Source organism: Aspergillus tanneri, assembly GCF_003426965.1.
Source record: "Aspergillus tanneri strain NIH1004 chromosome Unknown AapTan_1_pilon_pilon_pilon, whole genome shotgun sequence".
NCBI classification, from domain to species: domain Eukaryota; kingdom Fungi; phylum Ascomycota; class Eurotiomycetes; order Eurotiales; family Aspergillaceae; genus Aspergillus; species Aspergillus tanneri.
In genome coordinates this window covers 3,956,714-3,975,685 of record NW_022984628.1, presented here as the reverse complement: position 1 = coordinate 3,975,685, position 18,972 = coordinate 3,956,714, and the positions used below count along the sequence as shown (strand labels likewise).

General features: G+C 50.5%; 10 protein-coding genes across 10 annotated transcripts; 6 read left to right on the top strand and 4 right to left on the bottom strand.

Moving 5' to 3' along the window:
• Window positions 1-698: 698 nt before the first annotated feature.
• On the top strand, window positions 699-1,772 carry gtmA (gliotoxin thiomethyltransferase; the record flags this gene model as incomplete). Its single annotated transcript, XM_033567986.1, has 4 exons — window positions 699-1,083; window positions 1,145-1,183; window positions 1,245-1,301; window positions 1,369-1,772. The coding sequence occupies 4 exons, from the start codon at window positions 699-701 to the stop codon at window positions 1,770-1,772; spliced, it is 885 nt and encodes a 294-aa protein (XP_033429981.1).
• Window positions 1,773-2,227: 455 nt separating this feature from the next.
• On the top strand, window positions 2,228-6,128 carry SMC2 (condensin subunit SMC2; the record flags this gene model as incomplete). The annotated part of the gene is made up of 6 exons (XM_033567985.1): window positions 2,228-2,254; window positions 2,326-2,366; window positions 2,487-4,644; window positions 4,695-5,069; window positions 5,129-5,802; window positions 5,864-6,128. 6 exons carry the CDS (start codon window positions 2,228-2,230, stop codon window positions 6,126-6,128), a joined length of 3,540 nt encoding a protein of 1,179 aa, XP_033429980.1.
• A 725-nt stretch (window positions 6,129-6,853) lies between these two features.
• Window positions 6,854-7,561, top strand: ATNIH1004_003305 (CUE domain-containing protein; the record flags this gene model as incomplete). The annotated part of the gene is made up of 2 exons (XM_033567984.1): window positions 6,854-7,132; window positions 7,271-7,561. 2 exons carry the CDS (start codon window positions 6,854-6,856, stop codon window positions 7,559-7,561), a joined length of 570 nt encoding a protein of 189 aa, XP_033429979.1.
• Window positions 7,562-7,955: 394 nt separating this feature from the next.
• On the bottom strand, window positions 7,956-8,902 carry psf2 (DNA replication protein PSF2; the record flags this gene model as incomplete). The annotated part of the gene is made up of 3 exons (XM_033567983.1): window positions 7,956-8,058; window positions 8,139-8,728; window positions 8,789-8,902. 3 exons carry the CDS (start codon window positions 8,900-8,902, stop codon window positions 7,956-7,958), a joined length of 807 nt encoding a protein of 268 aa, XP_033429978.1.
• A 307-nt stretch (window positions 8,903-9,209) lies between these two features.
• alg10 (dolichyl-P-Glc:Glc(2)Man(9)GlcNAc(2)-PP-dolichol alpha-1,2- glucosyltransferase) lies at window positions 9,210-11,134 on the top strand (the record flags this gene model as incomplete). The annotated part of the gene is made up of 3 exons (XM_033567982.1): window positions 9,210-9,942; window positions 9,994-10,131; window positions 10,191-11,134. The coding sequence occupies 3 exons, from the start codon at window positions 9,210-9,212 to the stop codon at window positions 11,132-11,134; spliced, it is 1,815 nt and encodes a 604-aa protein (XP_033429977.1).
• A 161-nt stretch (window positions 11,135-11,295) lies between these two features.
• On the top strand, window positions 11,296-13,095 carry ATNIH1004_003302 (tyrosyl-DNA phosphodiesterase 1; the record flags this gene model as incomplete). Its single annotated transcript, XM_033567981.1, has 4 exons — window positions 11,296-11,661; window positions 11,720-11,832; window positions 11,914-12,310; window positions 12,376-13,095. The coding sequence occupies 4 exons, from the start codon at window positions 11,296-11,298 to the stop codon at window positions 13,093-13,095; spliced, it is 1,596 nt and encodes a 531-aa protein (XP_033429976.1).
• Window positions 13,096-13,218: 123 nt separating this feature from the next.
• On the bottom strand, window positions 13,219-13,826 carry ATNIH1004_003301 (uncharacterized protein; the record flags this gene model as incomplete). The annotated part of the gene is made up of 3 exons (XM_033567980.1): window positions 13,219-13,338; window positions 13,406-13,471; window positions 13,575-13,826. The coding sequence occupies 3 exons, from the start codon at window positions 13,824-13,826 to the stop codon at window positions 13,219-13,221; spliced, it is 438 nt and encodes a 145-aa protein (XP_033429975.1).
• Window positions 13,827-14,058: 232 nt separating this feature from the next.
• ATNIH1004_003300 (putative U-box domain protein) lies at window positions 14,059-15,087 on the bottom strand (the record flags this gene model as incomplete). The annotated part of the gene is made up of 3 exons (XM_033567979.1): window positions 14,059-14,292; window positions 14,347-14,884; window positions 15,005-15,087. The coding sequence occupies 3 exons, from the start codon at window positions 15,085-15,087 to the stop codon at window positions 14,059-14,061; spliced, it is 855 nt and encodes a 284-aa protein (XP_033429974.1).
• An 871-nt stretch (window positions 15,088-15,958) lies between these two features.
• On the bottom strand, window positions 15,959-16,441 carry ATNIH1004_003299 (RpiB/LacA/LacB family sugar-phosphate isomerase; the record flags this gene model as incomplete). The annotated part of the gene is made up of 1 exon (XM_033567978.1): window positions 15,959-16,441. One exon carries the CDS (start codon window positions 16,439-16,441, stop codon window positions 15,959-15,961), a length of 483 nt encoding a protein of 160 aa, XP_033429973.1.
• A 1,567-nt stretch (window positions 16,442-18,008) lies between these two features.
• On the top strand, window positions 18,009-18,854 carry ATNIH1004_003298 (triose-phosphate isomerase; the record flags this gene model as incomplete). The annotated part of the gene is made up of 1 exon (XM_033567977.1): window positions 18,009-18,854. One exon carries the CDS (start codon window positions 18,009-18,011, stop codon window positions 18,852-18,854), a length of 846 nt encoding a protein of 281 aa, XP_033429972.1.
• Between the last annotated feature and the right edge of the window lie 118 nt (window positions 18,855-18,972).

Below are 18,972 nucleotides of genomic sequence, written 5' to 3'. Positions count from 1 at the left end.
ATGGGAAAATAGGATATTATTTGAAACAGATGATTCCCTGGTTTTATCACTCTACCTCGCGGATAAACATGGTGACATAATATCAATGCTGGAGACCTCACATCAGACTGATGTGTTAGGCGTAACGTTTACCTACCTCCCTACAAGGAATGCCAAATGCGCCAAGGTGATTCCGTTGCTTACGATTACTAGTTATTAAATAACAGCCGTAGCGAAAGTGGCTAACTGGTGTATTCCAGCACGCTGTTGGGGACCATTCATATAACGGGAGATGAATGCGATATAGACATCTGACATGGGGAGTGATTCTCCCAACGTACGAACAGGAAGCTCTCCAATGAGAAAATGCTCACAGTGTTAGCTTACATGGGGGTATTAATTGAGATATAGTTGACATCTAATGGTAATACTGCGATTCCTCTGTCCCAGAGGTACTTCGGAGAGATGTTCGGACACTTTCTGAATAGTGAGACCAAGCCAAGAATGCGTCAGCCTTTGCTAAGGAAAGGTATAAATACGTCTTTCTATGTTGAGGAAATCATCTGATTACTCAATCTTGATCATATCATATTGTGAATTGCAGTTTATCCTTGAATCTGCATTTTGGAATATTTGTTTTGACACTGCCCATTTCACTCGTCCCATTCATCCAGACATTACATATCGACGACTACCACCACCGCAATCAAACAGTCAAGATGTCTATAAAGCAAAATTTCATGCAGATGTTCGCCAAACAGGACTTTGCTGCCCTGTATAGCAACATAGCCGAGACAGTCACCGGTCCATTTGCAGAGGCATTGGTTGACATCTCAGGTGTAGCCAAGTTCATTCAGAAGCCGCTGGCTGTCTTCGATAATGCCTGTGGAACAGGCATTGTTTCAAAAGCGCTTCATGACATGGTGGATAGCCAGGTCCAGAAAGACTGGCAACTTACCTGTGGTGACTTCAGCAATGTTATGGTCGAGTTCACGAAGAAGAGGATCCAGAATGAAGAATGGCCGAATGCAGAGGCCAAGGTTATAAATGCGCAGGACACTGGCATATCTACTGGATACTATACCCATATCTTTGTGGCTTTTGGTGGGTGATTGGTTAAGATATGATGGGATGTAGGTGAGGTCTAATGTTTGATGTCTTGCAGCGTTCCAATCATTTCCTGACCCGGACGCTGCTTTGAAAGGTGAGTCCTTTGCATGAATTAATCAGTTATTTGAACTGAATAAGAAGCTTATTGATGACAGAATGCTTCCGGGTCCTTCAACCGGGTGGTTTGGCTGCAAGCTCTACCTGGCAAAATAGTAGGTTGGCTCCTAGTCGTGGACAAGCCATTATATATAGATTGACACTAACAAGTTCATCTGACAGACAACTGGATTGGAATTGTGAAATCCGCCATTGAAACCCTCCCAGGAAACCTTCCATTTCCCACGGCGAAGGAATTCTTCTCGATGTTCAATGCAGGCTGGGATTCCGAGTCATTTGTACGCTCCAGGTACGAAAAGGAAGGATTCGAGGACGTGCAAACCACTGTAGTCATCAAGCACATTTCAATGCCAGTACCTACTTTTCTGAAGTTCATCCAGCCTGTTACTTTTCCGGTTTTGGGTAAAATCTGGACCCAGGGACAGCGAGATGCGTACGAGAAAGACGTTCTACTGGCGGTGAAGCGGTACGTGGAAGAGGAATATGGTGCAGATGGGTCGGTCACTCTGGAACTGGAGACAATTGTTACCACGGCTCGCAAGCCTTTAACTCCTTTGGAGTCCTAGCAGAGGCTGCTATTTACTTGTTGGACTACACTGTATAATAGTATGTCCATGGAGGAATAAGAGACTTTAATCGTGCTGAAGAAAGCCATCAAGACGCTTTAGTACAGGGCTCAGTAAGGCTGCGTTAGTTTCGGACTTGTAAAATAAATGAACAACTCTGCTTTCCTCTCGTAGTCTCTATATCTCTAGTCTTCTCAAAGCAACAATTAAAATACGATATCTGCTTCTTTATCTGTCAATAACATCACGTGGTCACCCCTCACGCTTACATCATCTGTCAGTGGCACTAACCCGAAAGGAGCAAACCATAAACACCTCTTTAATTCCACCCGCAAAAACACGGCACCCGCCAAAACAATAATCCCCAAGTTGTGTGACTGCATGCCCTTTGATTTTCCGCACGCCTTCCCATGCGCTTCCGTTTCAGTTGATGGGGCAGGTCCGGAGTCGCAACCATGAGGATCACGGAGATTGTTATAGACGTATGTTGCTCGGCTCCGCATCGTTCAGGGAGAGTGGAATCAGAGTTGAATGCTGATGCTGGGTGTAACAGGGTTTCAAATCGTATGCCGTACGTACGGTGATTTCAGGATGGTATGCGCTGCGCTACTTAATCACTTTCGTCTTTACGAGCGGATTTCATATCACAGTCGATGGAATTTTGATCCGCTAGTTCCGTCGGTCGCAACAGAGTACTAACTACTGTTCTATTAGGGATGAATCATTCAACTCGATCACTGGCCTTAACGGCAGTGGTAAATCCAATATTCTCGATGCTATTTGTTTCGTTCTCGGAATTACGAACATGAGCACCGTCCGCGCGCAGAACCTACAAGATCTCATCTACAAGCGAGGTCAGGCCGGTGTGACCAAAGCCAGTGTGACGATCGTCTTCGATAACCGGGACACCGCCAAATCGCCCATCGGCTTCGAAGAATATGCGAATATCTCGGTGACCAGACAGATTGTCCTTGGTGGCACGAGTAAATACCTGATCAACGGCCATCGCGCGCAGCAGCAGACAGTGCAAAACCTGTTCCAGAGTGTTCAGCTCAACATAAATAACCCAAATTTCTTGATTATGCAGGGACGGATTACCAAGGTCCTGAATATGAAAGCAGTTGAAATTCTGTCGATGATTGAGGAAGCCGCAGGTACGCGGATGTTCGAGGATAGGAGAGAGAAAGCCGGCAAGACAATGGGCAAAAAAGAATTGAAGTTACGTGAAATCGAGGGTCTTCTCCAGGAAGAAATTGAGCCTAAGCTCGAGAAATTGAGATCCGAAAAACGAGCTTTCCTTGACTTCCAGCAAACCCAGAACGACCTGGAGCGTTTGACTCGCCTGGTTGTTGCTCACGACTATCTCCGGGGTGGTGAGCGGCTGCGTCTTGCCGGTGAGGAGTGCGAGAAAAAGAGAAGCAAGGTTCAAACGCTTGAAGATAATGCGGCCAGGCTTAAGAGCGAGATAGCCCATCTGGAAGAAGATGTGAAGCGAGTTAGAGCTGCCCGTGATAAGGAGCTGCGGAAAGGGGGTAAATTCCAGGCTCTTGAGGATGAAGTTAAATCCCATTCCCATGAGCTCGTCCGATTGACCACCGTGTTCGATCTGAAGAATGCTAGTATAGCTGAGGAAAAAGAGAAGCATAAGGATGCCCAAAAAACTGTTAATGACCTGCAGAAACTCCTCAAAGACAAGAAAAAGGTCTACGATAAGCTACAGGCACAATACGATACTGCAAAGGCAGAATTAGACGCCCAAACTGCCGAAGTGGACCAGAAGGAGGAGTTGCTGCAGACTTTGCAGACTGGTGTGGCCTCAAAAGAAGGCCAGGAGAGTGGGTATCAAGGGCAGCTACAAGACGCCCGTAATCGTGCCAGTGCCGCAGCCACGGAACAAGAACAATCGAAACTCAAGATCACGCATCTGGAAAAGCGGATCAAGGAAGAGGAGCCTAGAGCGAAGAAAGCCAAGGAGCAAAATTCGGGTTTTCTTAAGGAGCTGGAGGGCCTTAAGTCCCAGGCTAAGAAGCTGGATGCGGAGCTTGCGCGACTTGGTTATGAACCAGGACGAGAGGAACAACTCTACCAGGAACAGAACAACCTACAGAAAGACATTCGCGACCTGCGACAAAGCGCCGATGCTCTTCAGAGGAAGGTCGCGAATATCGACTTTCAATATACCAACCCCCACCCGAACTTCGACCGTTCTAAGGTCAAGGGCTTAGTGGCTCAGTTGTTCACCTTGAGCAAAGAAAAGCTTCAAGCTGCAACTGCGCTGGAGATCTGCGCTGGCGGTCGCTTGTATAATGTGGTTGTTGACACTGCAGAGACGGGCACGCAGCTACTGCAGAAGGGAAAATTGCGCAAGCGTGTGACAATCATTCCTTTGAACAAGATTTCGTGCTTCAAAGCATCTGTTGAGAAAATTGGCGCAGCGCAGAATCTTGCACCTGGGAAGGTGGACCTGGCCTTGTCTCTTATAGGCTACGATGACGAGGTCACGGCGGCAATGAACTACGTGTTTGGCAATACCTTGGTCTGTAACGACGCAGATACGGCAAAGAGGGTGACTTTCGACCCATCTGTTCGGATTAAGAGTGTGACCCTCGATGGCGATGTCTATGACCCTTCTGGCACTCTGTCCGGTGGTAGCTCACCGAATTCGAGTGGAATGCTTGTTACCCTACAGAAGCTTAACGAGATCACCAGGGAAATCAGGAACAAAGAACGTCTGTTAGCTACGCTTGAAGAAACTATGAGAAAGGAGAAGAAGAAGCTCGATACGGTCCGCTCGATCAAGCAGGAATTGGACCTCAAGACGCACGAGATCAAGCTTACTGAGGAGCAAATAAGCAGCAACTCTTCTTCGTCGGTAAGTGCCTCTTGGGATCTTGGCATATCTTTCGGGGCTAATTGTATTAGATTATCCAAGCTGTCGAGGAGATGAAGGCGAACATTGCACAGCTGAAGAATGACATTTTTGACGCGAAGACTCGTCAGAGTGAGGCATCCAAGGATATCAAACGCATTGAGAAGGATATGAGCGAGTTCGACAATAATAAAGATAGTAAGTTGGCGGAACTTCAAGCTTCCCTGGATTCCCTTAAGAAGAGCCTTTTGAAGAATTCGAATTCAGTCAAGACTCTGCAGAAAGAGCTTCAAAATTCTCGACTGGAGTCTGAGCAGGCTGGCAGCGATCTTTCTGCCGCAGAGGAGCAAAGTGCTGAAGCGGAAAATGCTCTGCGGGCACAGATGGAAGAGATTGAATCGCTGAAGAAGGAACAAACCCGCATCAAGGTCGGAGAAAATAAACTGGATCCATGACTACTTGACGACGCTGCTAATACTTTTTATAGGACGCCCATGATATGGCCCAAGCACAGCTAGATGACGAAAGGGCCAAACTCACTGGCTTCGACGATGAGCTACGGGACCTGGATAAGACAATGCAGGCGAAGAATTCGCAGATTACGGAAGAAGGACTCGAAATGCAGAAGCTTGGTCATCAGCTGGAGAAGCTCCAGAAAGACCAGCAGGCCGCGGCCCAAGCCGTCGCTCATATGGAGGAAGAGCACGAGTGGATCTCCGACGAAAAGGATAATTTCGGACGACCCAACACTGCGTACGACTTCAAGAACCAGAACATTGCCGAATGCAAATCCACACTGCGCAACCTCACGGAACGATTCCAGGGGATGAAGAAGAAGATCAACCCCAAGGTTATGAACATGATCGACAGCGTGGAGAAGAAAGAGGCTGCTTTGATGAACATGATGAGGACGGTGATCCGGGATAAGCGCAAGATCGAAGAGACCATCGCCAACCTCAACGAGTACAAGAAGGAGGCGCTCCACAAGACCTGGACCAAAGTCAATGCGGACTTCGGGCAGATCTTCGCTGAACTTCTGCCGGGTAGTTTCGCCAAACTGGATCCCCCCGAGGGCAAGGACATCACCGATGGTCTGGAAGTCAAGGTGTCTCTGGGCAAGGTCTGGAAACAGAGTCTGGCCGAGCTGAGTGGTGGACAACGGTACGATGAACCCGCAGTCGTGTTGTTGAGGACTTCAGACTAACTACTACTGTTCTAATAGATCTCTCATCGCTCTTTCGCTCATCATGGCGCTACTGCAATTCAAGCCGGCGCCGATGTACATTCTAGATGAAGTGGACGCGGCTCTGGATTTGTCGCATACGCAGAACATTGGCCGGTTGATCAAGACCCGGTTCAAGGGCTCCCAGTTCATCGTTGTCTCCTTGAAGGATGGCATGTTCCAGAACGCCAACCGGATCTTCCGCACGAGATTCAGCGAGGGCACCAGTATTGTTCAAGCTCTGACGCCCGCGGACATGAAGTAACCATAGGGGGTTCCAATACCTGCTCTTTGTCTTTTCTTTTTGCCTATATTTTCATGCGTTTTGCTCAATCATGATTCTCTGATAGCACTTGTTTCTGGGTAGGGCATTCTGGGACAATGACGACGTTTTTTTTTTTGTGGGGGGGGGGTTTTCTTGGATCATGTATATTGATTTCTGGATGATTTCTCTTTTTCTTTTTGTTTTTGGCGATGGTGTTCTTACGGTATGCGCATCAAGAACACGTCCCTAGACATTGCAATGATGGCTGTTCGGTAGAATCGGAAATGAGTGTTGAGAACAGGAGAGAATGAATACCCGAGAGACCGATACATGACCTACTCGGCCGGTAATCCGACTACCGTCGACTTACTTGACTTCGCCTCCTTCTTTCCCCTCCCCTAGTGACCTGTCCACAATTCCTGGATATTTTATCTGTCATCTCTTTCCCCTCGATTGCGTATTGGCGTTCTCTGCGTGACATTTATTTCCGTTCTAAGTACTCGATATTGGCCACTGGAATACACCGCCACATTGCTGTTCGCCGCGGCATCTCGGCGCCGATCGTGCACTAAACGTCTGGACTCACATCAGTCAGTGGTTCAGGATCTCGATTACGCTGACTTTTTTTTCCTTTTCGTTTCTTTCTTTCTTTTCTGAAGCGAATATTTAATTAATATCCTTGAATCTCGACCGACCATCCCCCCTTACTGCAGTCACCCGACATAATGCCCGACGACGAACCGTCTATTAACATCCCCTCCCTCCTTACTCTCGCCGTCGTCTCTTTCTTCGTCATTCGATGGTTCCTCAATCGGGATGGCGACTCCGACGCAGGAACTGGCCGTAGCCGTACTCGTGGCGCAGTCGACCCAGCCCAGGTGGAGCAAGTATCCCAGATGTTCCCTCAATTGAATACACGCGACATCATGTGGGATTTGCAACGCAATGGAGGTAACGTTGCGGCGACCACGGAGAGAGTCTTGACTGGACGGGGATTGGAAACGGTACGTATAGACAGATCGATCATTTGACTGGCATCTTTCCCTCTCTACCGGTTTTCTTCCGGGGGCGACAATTCCTCTTCGGCGGTGTCTGTGGCGATACTACTCCTACAAGTACTGGACTAACTAATGGTTATGTAGCCACCACCTTCTTTCCAGCCCCAGATCGCAATCCCCCACGCCGGTACACCAGCCACTCAGACGACATCCACGTCGACAGCGACGGCGAAAAAGGATGGCCAGGATTTGATCTCGCGGTATAATCTCCAGAGCAAGATGGACTCCGTTGGCCCCAGAGACGCCCAGACTGTGTCCGGTGGATGGTCGCAGAATAAGGAGGAGCGTCAACGTCTACTACAGAAGCGCAGAGACGATATGATTCTGGCAGCACGGAAGAGAATGATGCAGAAGGATCAAGTCTCCACACAATAAGACTCTCCTGCGGATACGATGGGGTTGTCTCCTGCAGAATGACGCTATAGGTTTTGGTCTGTATCTGGGGTCTATTTTTTAATTTTTTTTTTTTTTAGTCGGAAGACATCCCTCTTTCCCCCTCTTCAATGAAGCTCACCCGATCTGCTGCGTTGGGGCTGTAGAATTGAATGCAGGCACTCGCTAGGAAATCCTGTTGTTCTGAAATTGTTACGCGGTTTTCTGTCTATTGTATTGGTTTATGGGTGTCTTTCAGCGTCGCATGTGTATGGTGTTGTAGGGTTGAAATTGAATATCTGCAATTATAATACGGAACTGAAGGGTATATATATACAAATAAGACGGACCCCAAATGATGCCGTTTCTTTATACACCATGAACTCCGGACCGTGCATCAAAATTCCATGTCGTCGTCTTGTGTCGCGTCATATCCGCCGTTTGCCATATCTTCCGCCATCTGCTCTCGTCGTGCTTGTTCTTTTGACGCACCGATCCGTCTGTTAGATCAGGAAACGAGATTAGCAAAGGAATAAGGTCCCGCTTCCCCCGGGCAGGCACACTCAAGCAGCACACATACCTTAGTCCATCTACGACACCGGCAATGAACCCTCGCCCCTCGCTGAGCTCCATCGCCCCAACGCCCGTCAGGGTCACCCCGCCTCCCCCCGTTGCAGCAGCGTCCAATACATCCACGCCGGATCTGATCTTCGCCGTACGCACTTCCCGTAATTCCTTCAGGAACCGCCGAATTTGGTCCGGCTCCACTAGATCGTCGCTCGCCGCGTCGAGGAGCATCGTTCCCATCTCCAGCCAGTGAAACGGCAATGACGGCGGCACTCCAGCCGAGACATGATCCTGTGCTACATTCTGAGGCAGAAATGGCGACGATGGGTAATACCGGTGTCCGTCGGGGGTATATTGAGGGGTTGCTATGGGCCTTTGCTGGGCGCGGTCGCCGAGACCTGGCTGGCCGGGGAGCGGCGGCGGAGGGGAAAACGCATGTTGATAGTCCTGATGTTGAGTCTCGATGTCGAGAATGAGCGATAGAGACTCGGGATGGAGCCAGGGAGGAGGGAGAATATTTGCGCGTCGTTGGCGTTTAAGTAGTAGGGCGAGCCAGAGGGGAAGGGAGGCACGGCGGGGAGGGAGGAGAGGATCGACAGGGCCCTGTGAATGGAATTAGATTACGGTTGTCAATATATAGGGAACGAAGAATGAGGAACTCACACCTAACAGGTCCAGGCCTTCCAAGCGTTGTCGCGGAAGAATGGTGACCAGCTCCATCTCGGCAAGAAACGAGATCTCCGGGGGCGTGATGCCCCGCGGGAGGGGAAAGGCCATTGACCGTCAGTGCGGCTGGGCCGGGCTTCAGGAGGACTTCTGGGGTTCGAATGCAGCGAATTCCAGCGAGGAATGGCTGGCAGGAAGAAGAAAGCGCGACAAAGACGAGAAAAGAATCCATATAAAGAGGAATGCCGCATTGGGACGGAGCAGGTGTTTGCCCTGTTTGCAGTGTCTTCCGCTTAGGGAAGGCGAGCATCGTCGGTCGTTCTTTTCTCTCGTTGTTTTCCTTTCTCTCCTTTTCTCCTCCTCGGCTTTGCCTGTGCAGCTTCATAGCTTCCTGGTCAATGGGCTGCCAGTTGATACCATGAATTCGGCCAAACCTGAGTCGGACCTGGCTCGTGCAGCCCGCTACGCTGTTCCTTTTATTCTGGTGCTGATTCCCATCTGGATGTCCCGAATCAATGCGGTTGTTCCAGAACCTTACTTAGACGAGGTTTTCCATGTTCCCCAGGCTCAGGCGTATTGGCGTCACAGGTGGACGCACTGGGATCCCAAGATCACGACTCCTCCTGGCTTGTATCTGTGGTCTTATGTTCTCTGCGCTGGGATTCTGGCCCTCCGAGGCTCCCCCATGGAGCTCGACCCTGAAGCTCTGCGGTCGACCAATGTGGTGGCCGGTGCTGTCGTCTTACCTTTGAGACTGCAAACGCTGCTGGATACTCTGCGGAAGCAACGTAATACACGACCCGCGGGCGCATGGCTGAGCCATACCGTTTTGAACATCTGTCTCTTCCCGCCGTTGTTCTTCTTCTGCGGTCTGTATTATACTGACGTTCTTGCTCTCCTGGCGGTAATTGAAGTCTACAACTGGGACTTGAAGCGCTCGTCGACGATTACAACTATTCTAAGTCGGCATATCGTGTTTCTCGTGCTAGGGTTAGTGGCGTTGACTTTCAGACAAACCAACATTTTCTGGGTGTCGGTATTCCTGGGCGGACTGCAGGTGGTCCGGGCATTGAACAGGTCCGTTAGTAATGCCGGGAAAGGATCGAAGAAAGAACTGTATGATCCCTTAGTGTCGGAGGCTTCTTTTACGGGTAAGCTCCTTAGACGTAATGCGCCGGCTATAGCTAACTGAAAATACAAAGACTATTTCCGAACCTCCTTTTTCCTCGCCAGTGCGGCTCTGGGCAATTTGGGCGCGGTTTTTCTGGCGGTGATCCCGTATCTTGTCATACTTGCAGCCTTCGGTGGATTTGTGGTGTGGAATAATGGGGTTGTCTTGGGTAGGCCCACGGCATCTTGCGGCTTTGAATGAATGTATGGTGGGCTAATGGCCGTGCAGGACATAAAGAGTTCCACTCTGCAGAATTACACTTGGCGCAGATGCTCTATATCTGGCCATACATCCTGTTCTTCTCGTGGCCCATCCTTGTGACGCCGATCCTCAACATAGTGCTCCCCAAGTCGTGGTTGCCCAAGGTTCTGGACTATGGCTTCTCGGAAAAGCAAAGGAAGCTCCCTAAGTTCTGGACGGCGCTCGTGGTCATCCCGGTGATGCTGGCAGTCGTACACTTCAACACGATCGTCCATCCGTTCACACTAGCTGACAACCGCCATTATGTTTTCTATGTTTTTCGTCTTCTCTTGCGGACTCACCCTGCCGTCAGATATGCGGCCACTGTCGTCTACTTTATTTGCGGCTGGGCTGCCATTTCCGCATTTGGATTCTCGATTATCCCATCCGCTCCCCAGCTGATTTCGGTCCCGCCATCTGCTCCTCAATCCCCGACGAAGAAAGTACCCAAGGAAACAGGGCCGAAGCAGAAGCCGGACCGCAAATTGAAGACTACCAAGAAGACGGCCCCTGTGTCCTCGAAGCCCCAGCCGCAGCCGATCAGTCCCGAGGCGTACGCTAAGATCCAAGAACATATTCTCCGACGACAAAAGCAACAGCAGAACGCGCCGCGGGTGAGCTTCGTTCTCGTTTGGCTTGCAGCCACGGCCCTATCTCTCGTCACGGCGCCTTTGGTCGAGCCGCGATACCTGATTATTCCCTGGGTGATGTGGCGGTTGCATGTGCCGCCACAGGTGAAGCTGCTGAAATACCGTCAGAAGCGCCCGCGTGATGCGAAGGAGGTGCTTTCTGAGGAGATTGCCACGAATTTCCCCTTGTTCTTGGAAACGATCTGGTTCCTGCTCATCAATGGCGTGATGGGATATATGTTCCTTTACCAAGGGTTTGAGTGGCCCCAGGAACCGGGCAAGGTCCAGCGGTTTATGTGGTAGTATTTTTATCCTTGTCAACTTCGTTGCTGTGTAGCTATGTATAAATAAATAATCCATCCGCTGTGCTTTATACTTCGTAGGCGGGTGCGGGACTTCGGGGCAAGCGGGCCGTGAGATTGGCATCTTTTCCCTTTTTCGTCGTCTTTCTTCCCACTTCAACGATGGCGGACGAAGATGCAAACCCGCAAGTGAAGAGAATCAAATTATCCCCTGCCAAGCCGGCGTTGGCATCTCTGCACCGGTCCATCAGTCCCCCTCTGTCCTTGTCCTCTTCTCCGCGAATCGTCCGTTCCCCCTTCCAATTGACGCACATTCGCGACCTAGCGTCGTCCGCCCACAATGGGGACACGGTCCGGTTGCGCGATCTTCTGGGGGATCCGATGATTCGGGAGTGCTGGCAGTTCAATTACCTGATTGATGTAGACTTTTTGATGCAGCAGTTTGACGAGGATGTTCGGGGGTTGGTGCAGGTAAAGGTAGTGCACGGGTCGTGGAAGAAGGAGGCGCCCAATCGCGTGGCCATCGATGTATATATGGACCTCTCCTTTCTCTGACGGGGATTATCTACTGATGGTCTACGTCCAGGAAGCATGTTCTCGGTATCCTAATGTCGAGCCGATTGTGGCCTACATGCCCGAGGCGTTTGGGACGCATCATTCCAAAATGATGATTTTACTTCGACATGATGATTTTGCCCAGTATGCTATATCCATTTCTCATCCTGCTAACACTTGTAATGATTCTCCGGGAACGAGAGATAATTGACTGACTCTGATCAGGATCATCATCCACACCGCCAATATGATCCCCGGTGACTGGACGAACATGTGCCAGGCCGTGTGGCGGTCTCCTCTCCTGCCATTGCAGAAACAAAGTGAGGACTCCTCCCCGTTGACGACGACGGTCCTGGGTAACGGCTCGCGCTTTAAGCGGGATCTCCTGGCGTATCTGAGTGAGTATGGACCCAGGAAGACCGGATCCCTTGTGAGTCAGCTGCGCCAGTACGATTTTCGTGCGGTGCGCGCCGCCCTGGTCGCCAGTGTACCGTCCAAACAGAAAATGACGTCCCTTGACTCCCGGAAGAAGACCCTGTGGGGATGGCCGGCCTTGGAGGATGTGATTCGGAATGTCCCTACGGAGGGTGGGGAGATGAAGACTCCGCATATTGTTTGTCAGGTTGGTTTTCTTTCTTTCTTTCTTTTTTCGAAGCAAGTATGTTAAGTATGTATTAATCTGTCTAGATGTCCTCCGTTGCTTCCCTCGGTCAGACAGATAAATGGCTAAAAGAAGTATTCTTCCACGCCCTCTGTCCAACAGGGGAACGAGGAAAAGACCACCAAAAACCCAACTATTCCATTATCTTCCCCACCGCCGATGAAATCCGCCGATCACTGAACGGGTACGCATCCGGCGGATCCATCCACATGAAGATCCAGACTGCCGCGCAGCAGAAACAGCTACAGTATCTGCGGCCGTACCTGCGGCACTGGGCCGGAGATTCATCTACATCTACATCTGACACGGAGATGAAATTGAAGAAAAAAAGAGACGCAGGACGTCGTCGTGCCGCACCGCATATTAAAACGTATATCCGGTTCACGGATGACGAAATGACCAAGATCGACTGGGCGATGCTGACCTCGGCGAATCTCTCGACGCAGGCATGGGGAGCGACCGTCAACGCACACGACGAGGTGCGCATCTGTAGTTGGGAGATTGGGGTGGTGGTGTGGTCGCAGTTATTTATTGACAATAATGCTAATAATGCAGAGAGACGATCGTCGGCGATGATCCCTACCTTCCAGCAAGATCTACCAGATCGAATTACCTCTGACTCTGTGGTGGTCGGACTCCGTATACCCTACGATCTACCGCTGACATCCTACGAAAGAGACGAGGAACCCTGGTGTGCCACGACGGAATATAGGGAGCGAGACTGGTTAGGACAGACGTGGATGTAGCTGTCCTGTGATACTACGATAAAATAGTAAATCATATCATATCATAACCACGTAATGATGATTCGCTCATGCGTATGCTAGTATGATATCCCTTGTCTGCCTAATTATTGTCTTCCTCCAGTATCAGGCCGAGCGAGTCCCATACTTCTCGATCAACGTCCCCACCTCCTGGATATACAGAGCCTGAGCTCTGTGGGCACTGATGTGGCTAACTTCCTTCCATGCGTTGTACTTGTACTTGGCCTATATTATATATATTAGCAAACTAGACCTCTAGAAAGATCCAGGAAGAAAGAGAGATATAACGTACCTCCATCTGATAAAACGACGGTTCAGCAGGTTTCTCACCCTTCGCCTGTTTGAAATATTTGTACAACTATAATTTGTAATTTATCAGCACTAGCACAAAATAATGGCCAAAAAAATAAAATAAAAAAGCAAGATAGAGAGAAAACACAGGGAAAAAATGGAGCGAGTACATTCAACATCTCATTCGTTCCAGGCTCCTTCTCCAACATCTTCACAAGCTTCGCAGCGAACTCGAATCCGGCCTTCAACGCAGTGGCTTGGTCGCCATCCACGCTGGCCGAGTCATCGCCCGCGAGGATCGCCTGCACTGCGACCTTGAGGAGATCGATGTTGATGCCGGATGCGGCGGATTGCACGTCGGGGGTGTATTGGGCGCCGGATTGGGAGGCGGAGAGAGCGGTATAGAAGGCGTCGAGGGACATTTTCTCTTTCTTTTTCTTTCTTACTATTCTTTGCTGTGTTTTGTGGTGTTGTGGTGAGGATGGTGATTGTTGATGAAGTGGTGGGAAAAGTGGGGTATGGTGGGGGGTTGTTGTGCCTTACTGTCTAGGCAGCTGCTGGCTTAAGGGATGTACATGTGCTACGTAGTCTGCTCTGAGTTACAAGGGAATAAGGATATGCTTATCTACGTAATAATAATGCTAGGGTATAAAACTACCAATCCACTGCCCATCCATTCTTGTCTAGAAACTCCTCGCACGCCGCTTTTAACGCGTAGTTCGGCCGCAGCTCGTTCACCGTCATCGACACCCGCGTGATCGGGTCAACGCCCGCCTGCTCTACATACTTGACAATGCCAATTCGGTCAAAGCTGCTCCCCGACGGCGTCATCATAGGATCGTGCATGATCTCGAACGTGATACCGTCCACCAAATAGTCCGGTACGACCTGAATGGTCAGCTCCATCCCGCCAGTCATGCTTGAATCGCTAGGACGACTTACCCTCTCTTGAATCTCTCCCTTCGAGGCTATCCGGAACGTCTCGCGTACCGTGTCCAGGTTCTTCGCCGCATCCTCCCGCAGCGCCTTCTGGTCTTCCACGAATCCAATATGGCCAATCTCCCCCCGATCCAGCTGTCCCTGCAGCTCCTCCAGTGCCTGGTTCAATTCCCTCTCTAGCAGCTGTTCGACATGCGCCAGCGTCTCGTTCATCTCGCGGAGACGCGCCGTCTCCTTGGCCGCCCAGATCTGCTGCTTGGCGCGCAGCACTGCCTTGGACAGGTTCTCCGTCTGCGCATTCTTGGCCGCTAGGCTGGCTCGGTACGCATCGATCGCCACCTCATATGCTTCCTGGGGTCGCTGCAGCCCGAGCAGCGCTTGCGCCAGGTACCAGCAGCTCTTGAGGCTGGAGGGATTCTTTGCACCGTACAGATCGACGGCGGTGCGCGCATCGTGTTCCACGCCCGCCCAGTTTTCCAACCGTATACGCGTCAGGGCTCGGTTCGTGAAGAAGGTGGGTTCGTGCGCGTTCTTCTGGATTCTAAAGAGATCAGTTCAACCCTCTACTTTGTAAGACTGCAGTTATAGTACAGGGGTCAGCCTAGCCTGTAGAGGCTTGACTAGCGCACACCCCCCAAGAAACACAGGTCAGCCCACTCACGCTTGGGAATAAAGATCTTCAGCCCCGTTGAAATCACCCGATTTAAAGAGCTGGTTGCCCTTTTCTTTCAACTCGAAGGACATGTCGTGGCACGATCTTCTGGATTTCTCTCACTCCCGCTCTTTTTCAACTTTTTTTTTTTTTTGTTTCGTTTTGGGTCTCTCTAGGCAGATTCAACAGAGCGTTCGGTACACGGTGGGGCCTTCTTGAGGCGATCCACTGGACTTGCGGAGCAACGGGCGGTTCCTAGGAACAGAAGATGAAAGAAAAGGGTGGAAGATAGGTTGCCACGAGGCAGTAGAGATGTCGAGTGCCAAAAAAAAGGGATTTCCCAACGGAAGCGAATGAAATCTAGGCGTGAAACCGTCAGTTAGATCCCCCCAACTGTCAAAAGAAGCGACCGACGCGCTTCAATAAAGGTCAATCTATCACTCGTGAGATCTGGAGGAGCCAGACAAAAGTCTCGCCCAGTTTTGGGGCGGACGTGAGCATGACGGCCTAGTGAGATGTTTTAACGGAGGATGCAAACGAGAAGCAGGATCGAAGGCGATCGATCCCCGCAGAATATCCGATGACTCAGCCACCCAGCAAAGTATCTACACACTACAGAGGTTACGAAAGGTACGCAAGGGATGGAAGACCGTAGAATTTATGGTAAAAGTCTTGGATTCGATCTAGTAAGTACCATATTCTCCAGGAGTGGCAGGATAGAACGTAAGAACGATATTGGCCCGCCAAAATTCATGCCGTTCACGTCGTGGTATCATTTGACTCATATGTAGATTTTCGTATCGAGGCGATCATTTCGCTCGGGAAATAGTACCGATATGGATCATGGCGAGAGGTTTGTTGTACCCTCCGCCGCAAGCTCCTTAGATACTCCCAAGTTTGATCGGAAGGGCGACAGGTAGGTCCTGAGAGCATTCTTCCCAGACCCAACGCTCGTTTACGAGCTTACTGAGCACCGAGGAGCTGGGCCTCGTAGTCGGAGATGGCCTGCACCTTGGCGGCGGAAGCGCTCTTGGGGTCGAAGCGGTAAGTCACCCATTCATTGGCGAGTTTCTTGGCTAGCTCAATGCCGATGACACGCTGGCCGAAGCATAAGACCTGGGCGTCGTTGCTCAAGATGGAGCGCTCGACGGAGAAGGAGTCGTGCGCGGTGACAGCACGGATGCCGGGAACTTTGTTGGCGGAAATGGCAACCCCCAGACCGGTGCCACAGATGAAGAGACCACGGTCCGCCTTGCCTTCCTTGATGAGTCTGGCGCCGGCAACGGCGGGGTGAGGGTAGGCAGTCTTGTCGGAGGTGGAGTTGACGCCGACATCCTGGATGGATTCGACGAGGGGGTTCTTCTCCAGAGCGGCCTTCAGGGTCTCCTTGTACGGCTGACCGGCCTCGTCGCAGGCGAAGACGATGCGGAGGGGTTTGTCAGACATGCTGGATGAATTGTAGTTGAGAAGGTAGTTGAGAAAGTAGCTCAGAAGAAAGACTGTAGTTGTAGTAGAATTAGATGAAGTAATCTGGAAGATGTCTGAAGGAAGTTGAATGGAGCGAGAGAGGCGAAGGAGCACCCTTTTATGTTATTCCCACGAACCCCTCCATTCGTATTTGGCGGAGGTCGTGCCGTGCCTCCTGCGACCCAAGGTTCAACGATGGAGACGGGAGATGAATTAATGCACGACATCTCGACCCGGTGTCCGAGCTGGCCGAATCCTAGGATGATGGATGCCCCACGGATGGCGTCATAGCCATGGATTTGGTCCATTGGAGGCAATAAAACCAGGGAAGGATATAACCGACGTGGTTTGATGGCTCTGCAAGACGCCTGTCTCTGGTAAGATTTCGGATTTTTTAGGAACAGACTGCGGTTTATGGAAATGATTCGTCGGATATGCCTCAGCGCGTACCTCTATAGAGGTACTCCGTTGTGGAAGAGCTGTTGCAGTGGCCAATCCATCCTAGTAACCGGTTGTCTTCTTCCCATGCCGATCGTTTCACATCCGCATCCACCGACGTCGTTCTGCATGAGGCTTTTTTTGGATTGGTATGACAGGAAGGGAAAGACATGCGCATTAATGGGCTTACCTACGGAATATCTGGTTATTATATCACAGTGTATCATATGATATCATATCATCTCTATAATATTATATATCTCTCTGCCACTATTAATCCAATTCTCCTCGTTACCCAGAACTTTTACACAGAACTTTAGCCCAAGGGTTATCTCGCATATCCTAATTAGGCCTTCCGGGTGTATACTCGACAAGTGGCGTTAAACCCCTCTGGGACAGCCGCGTTGGACCATGGACCCACATGCAACCCATGGACGCTACTGATTGGTGGATGACTGGGATCCGTGACAGGACAACAACTTTCGATCTGAGCTCGCTTGAGTTGCCAAATCTTCATAGCTTGATCAATCTAGATAGTACTCTCTCTTCTTTTTGTTTCTCTCATTTTCCCGTCCTCTCATCTCGTCTCATCTTATCAAGTCAACCAGGAGATGTCGTCCAACTAGCGCCCATCTCCAGATTTCTGACCTGATCCACTTGCCCAACCAATGAGTGACATGACGTTATGGATACTGTACTTCGCGTGGGCCGATCTCTCCACTGTCCCGTGTTGTGGGTTCTTCCTCTTCACTCTGCGGAGTACACCTCATTTTACTTATTCCTTTGAATTGTAGATAGAGAACCTAGAAGATATTCAGGATACTATATACCTATATTATCCTCGTATCTAGTTGTGTAATAAGTCTAGTAGAGTTAGTAATTTAGGTATGATTGGAAAACAAAAACCAAGTGTTCTAGGCCCACCGCGCTTACCTGCGGTCCACCGCGATAGAATTGCTCTCTCGGATGTCTGAATGTGGAATGTAATTTCGTGACAATACTCGGTACTACCAGTATATACAGTACACAACAATCATATCTATCCATCATATCATTCCCATTGATTCACGGACTTCATTCATTCAGAATTGGACTGTTAAGATTCACCATGGAATTCCCCATCCTCCCCAAAACCCTCCTCATCATCTCCCTAAAGATGTACTTCACCCCCCCCCGCACCCTCGACTACCTCCGCGCCCTCTTATCCCCTGAAAACGATATCGTGCGACCCCAAAACCGGAGCAAACTCCTCCTCGCGCTCATTCCCGACTTCCTCACCATCTACCCCTGTCATGAAATCATCCAGCAGTATGAATCCACTCTCGACTCCACCTCCACCAAACAACAGTCACTACCAGCACCATTCCTCCTTGGCGCCCAGGACTGTTTCTGGGAACCTCTAGGCGCCTACACGGGGGAAGTCTCCCCCCTTTCACTGCGGAGTATGGGCGTCTCCATCGTGGAACTGGGCCATGCCGAACGACGCGCCATCTTCGCCGAATCGGATGTGCAAACGGCACGGAAGGCAGCAGCTGTCTGTGATCAGGGGATAGTTCCCTTGGTTTGTATCGGAGAAGTTACTGCGCCGGGAGCCGTGGCCTCCGAAGCTGTGGCGTTAGCGGTGCAGGAATGCGCGGTTCAGGTTCGTCCTATCCTGGACGCTATTCCCCCTGAGGCACCTGCTATCTTCGCTTACGAGCCGGTCTGGGCGATCGGCAAAGCTGTCCCCGCTGGCGTTGAGCATATCGCGGCCGTGGTGAAGGGTATTCAGGCCGTTGTGGCGGAGCGGAAACGTCCCGGTGACGTGCGGATCCTGTATGGGGGTAGCGCGGGGCCTGGATTGTGGGGTCCTGGCGGTCTGGGCAAGGCTGTTGATGGGATGTTTCTAGGGAGGTTTGCTCATGAGGTTGAGGGGGTGAGGAAGGTTGTTAGAGAGGTTGAGGAATCATTGTGATTATTGATTATCGATTATTGATTGATAGGAGATATGATATGGAGGACGTCAGATATATCTAGACTGCATATGGAGCATCAGGTGCCATCATCTTTTTTGCTGGACATAATAATATTTC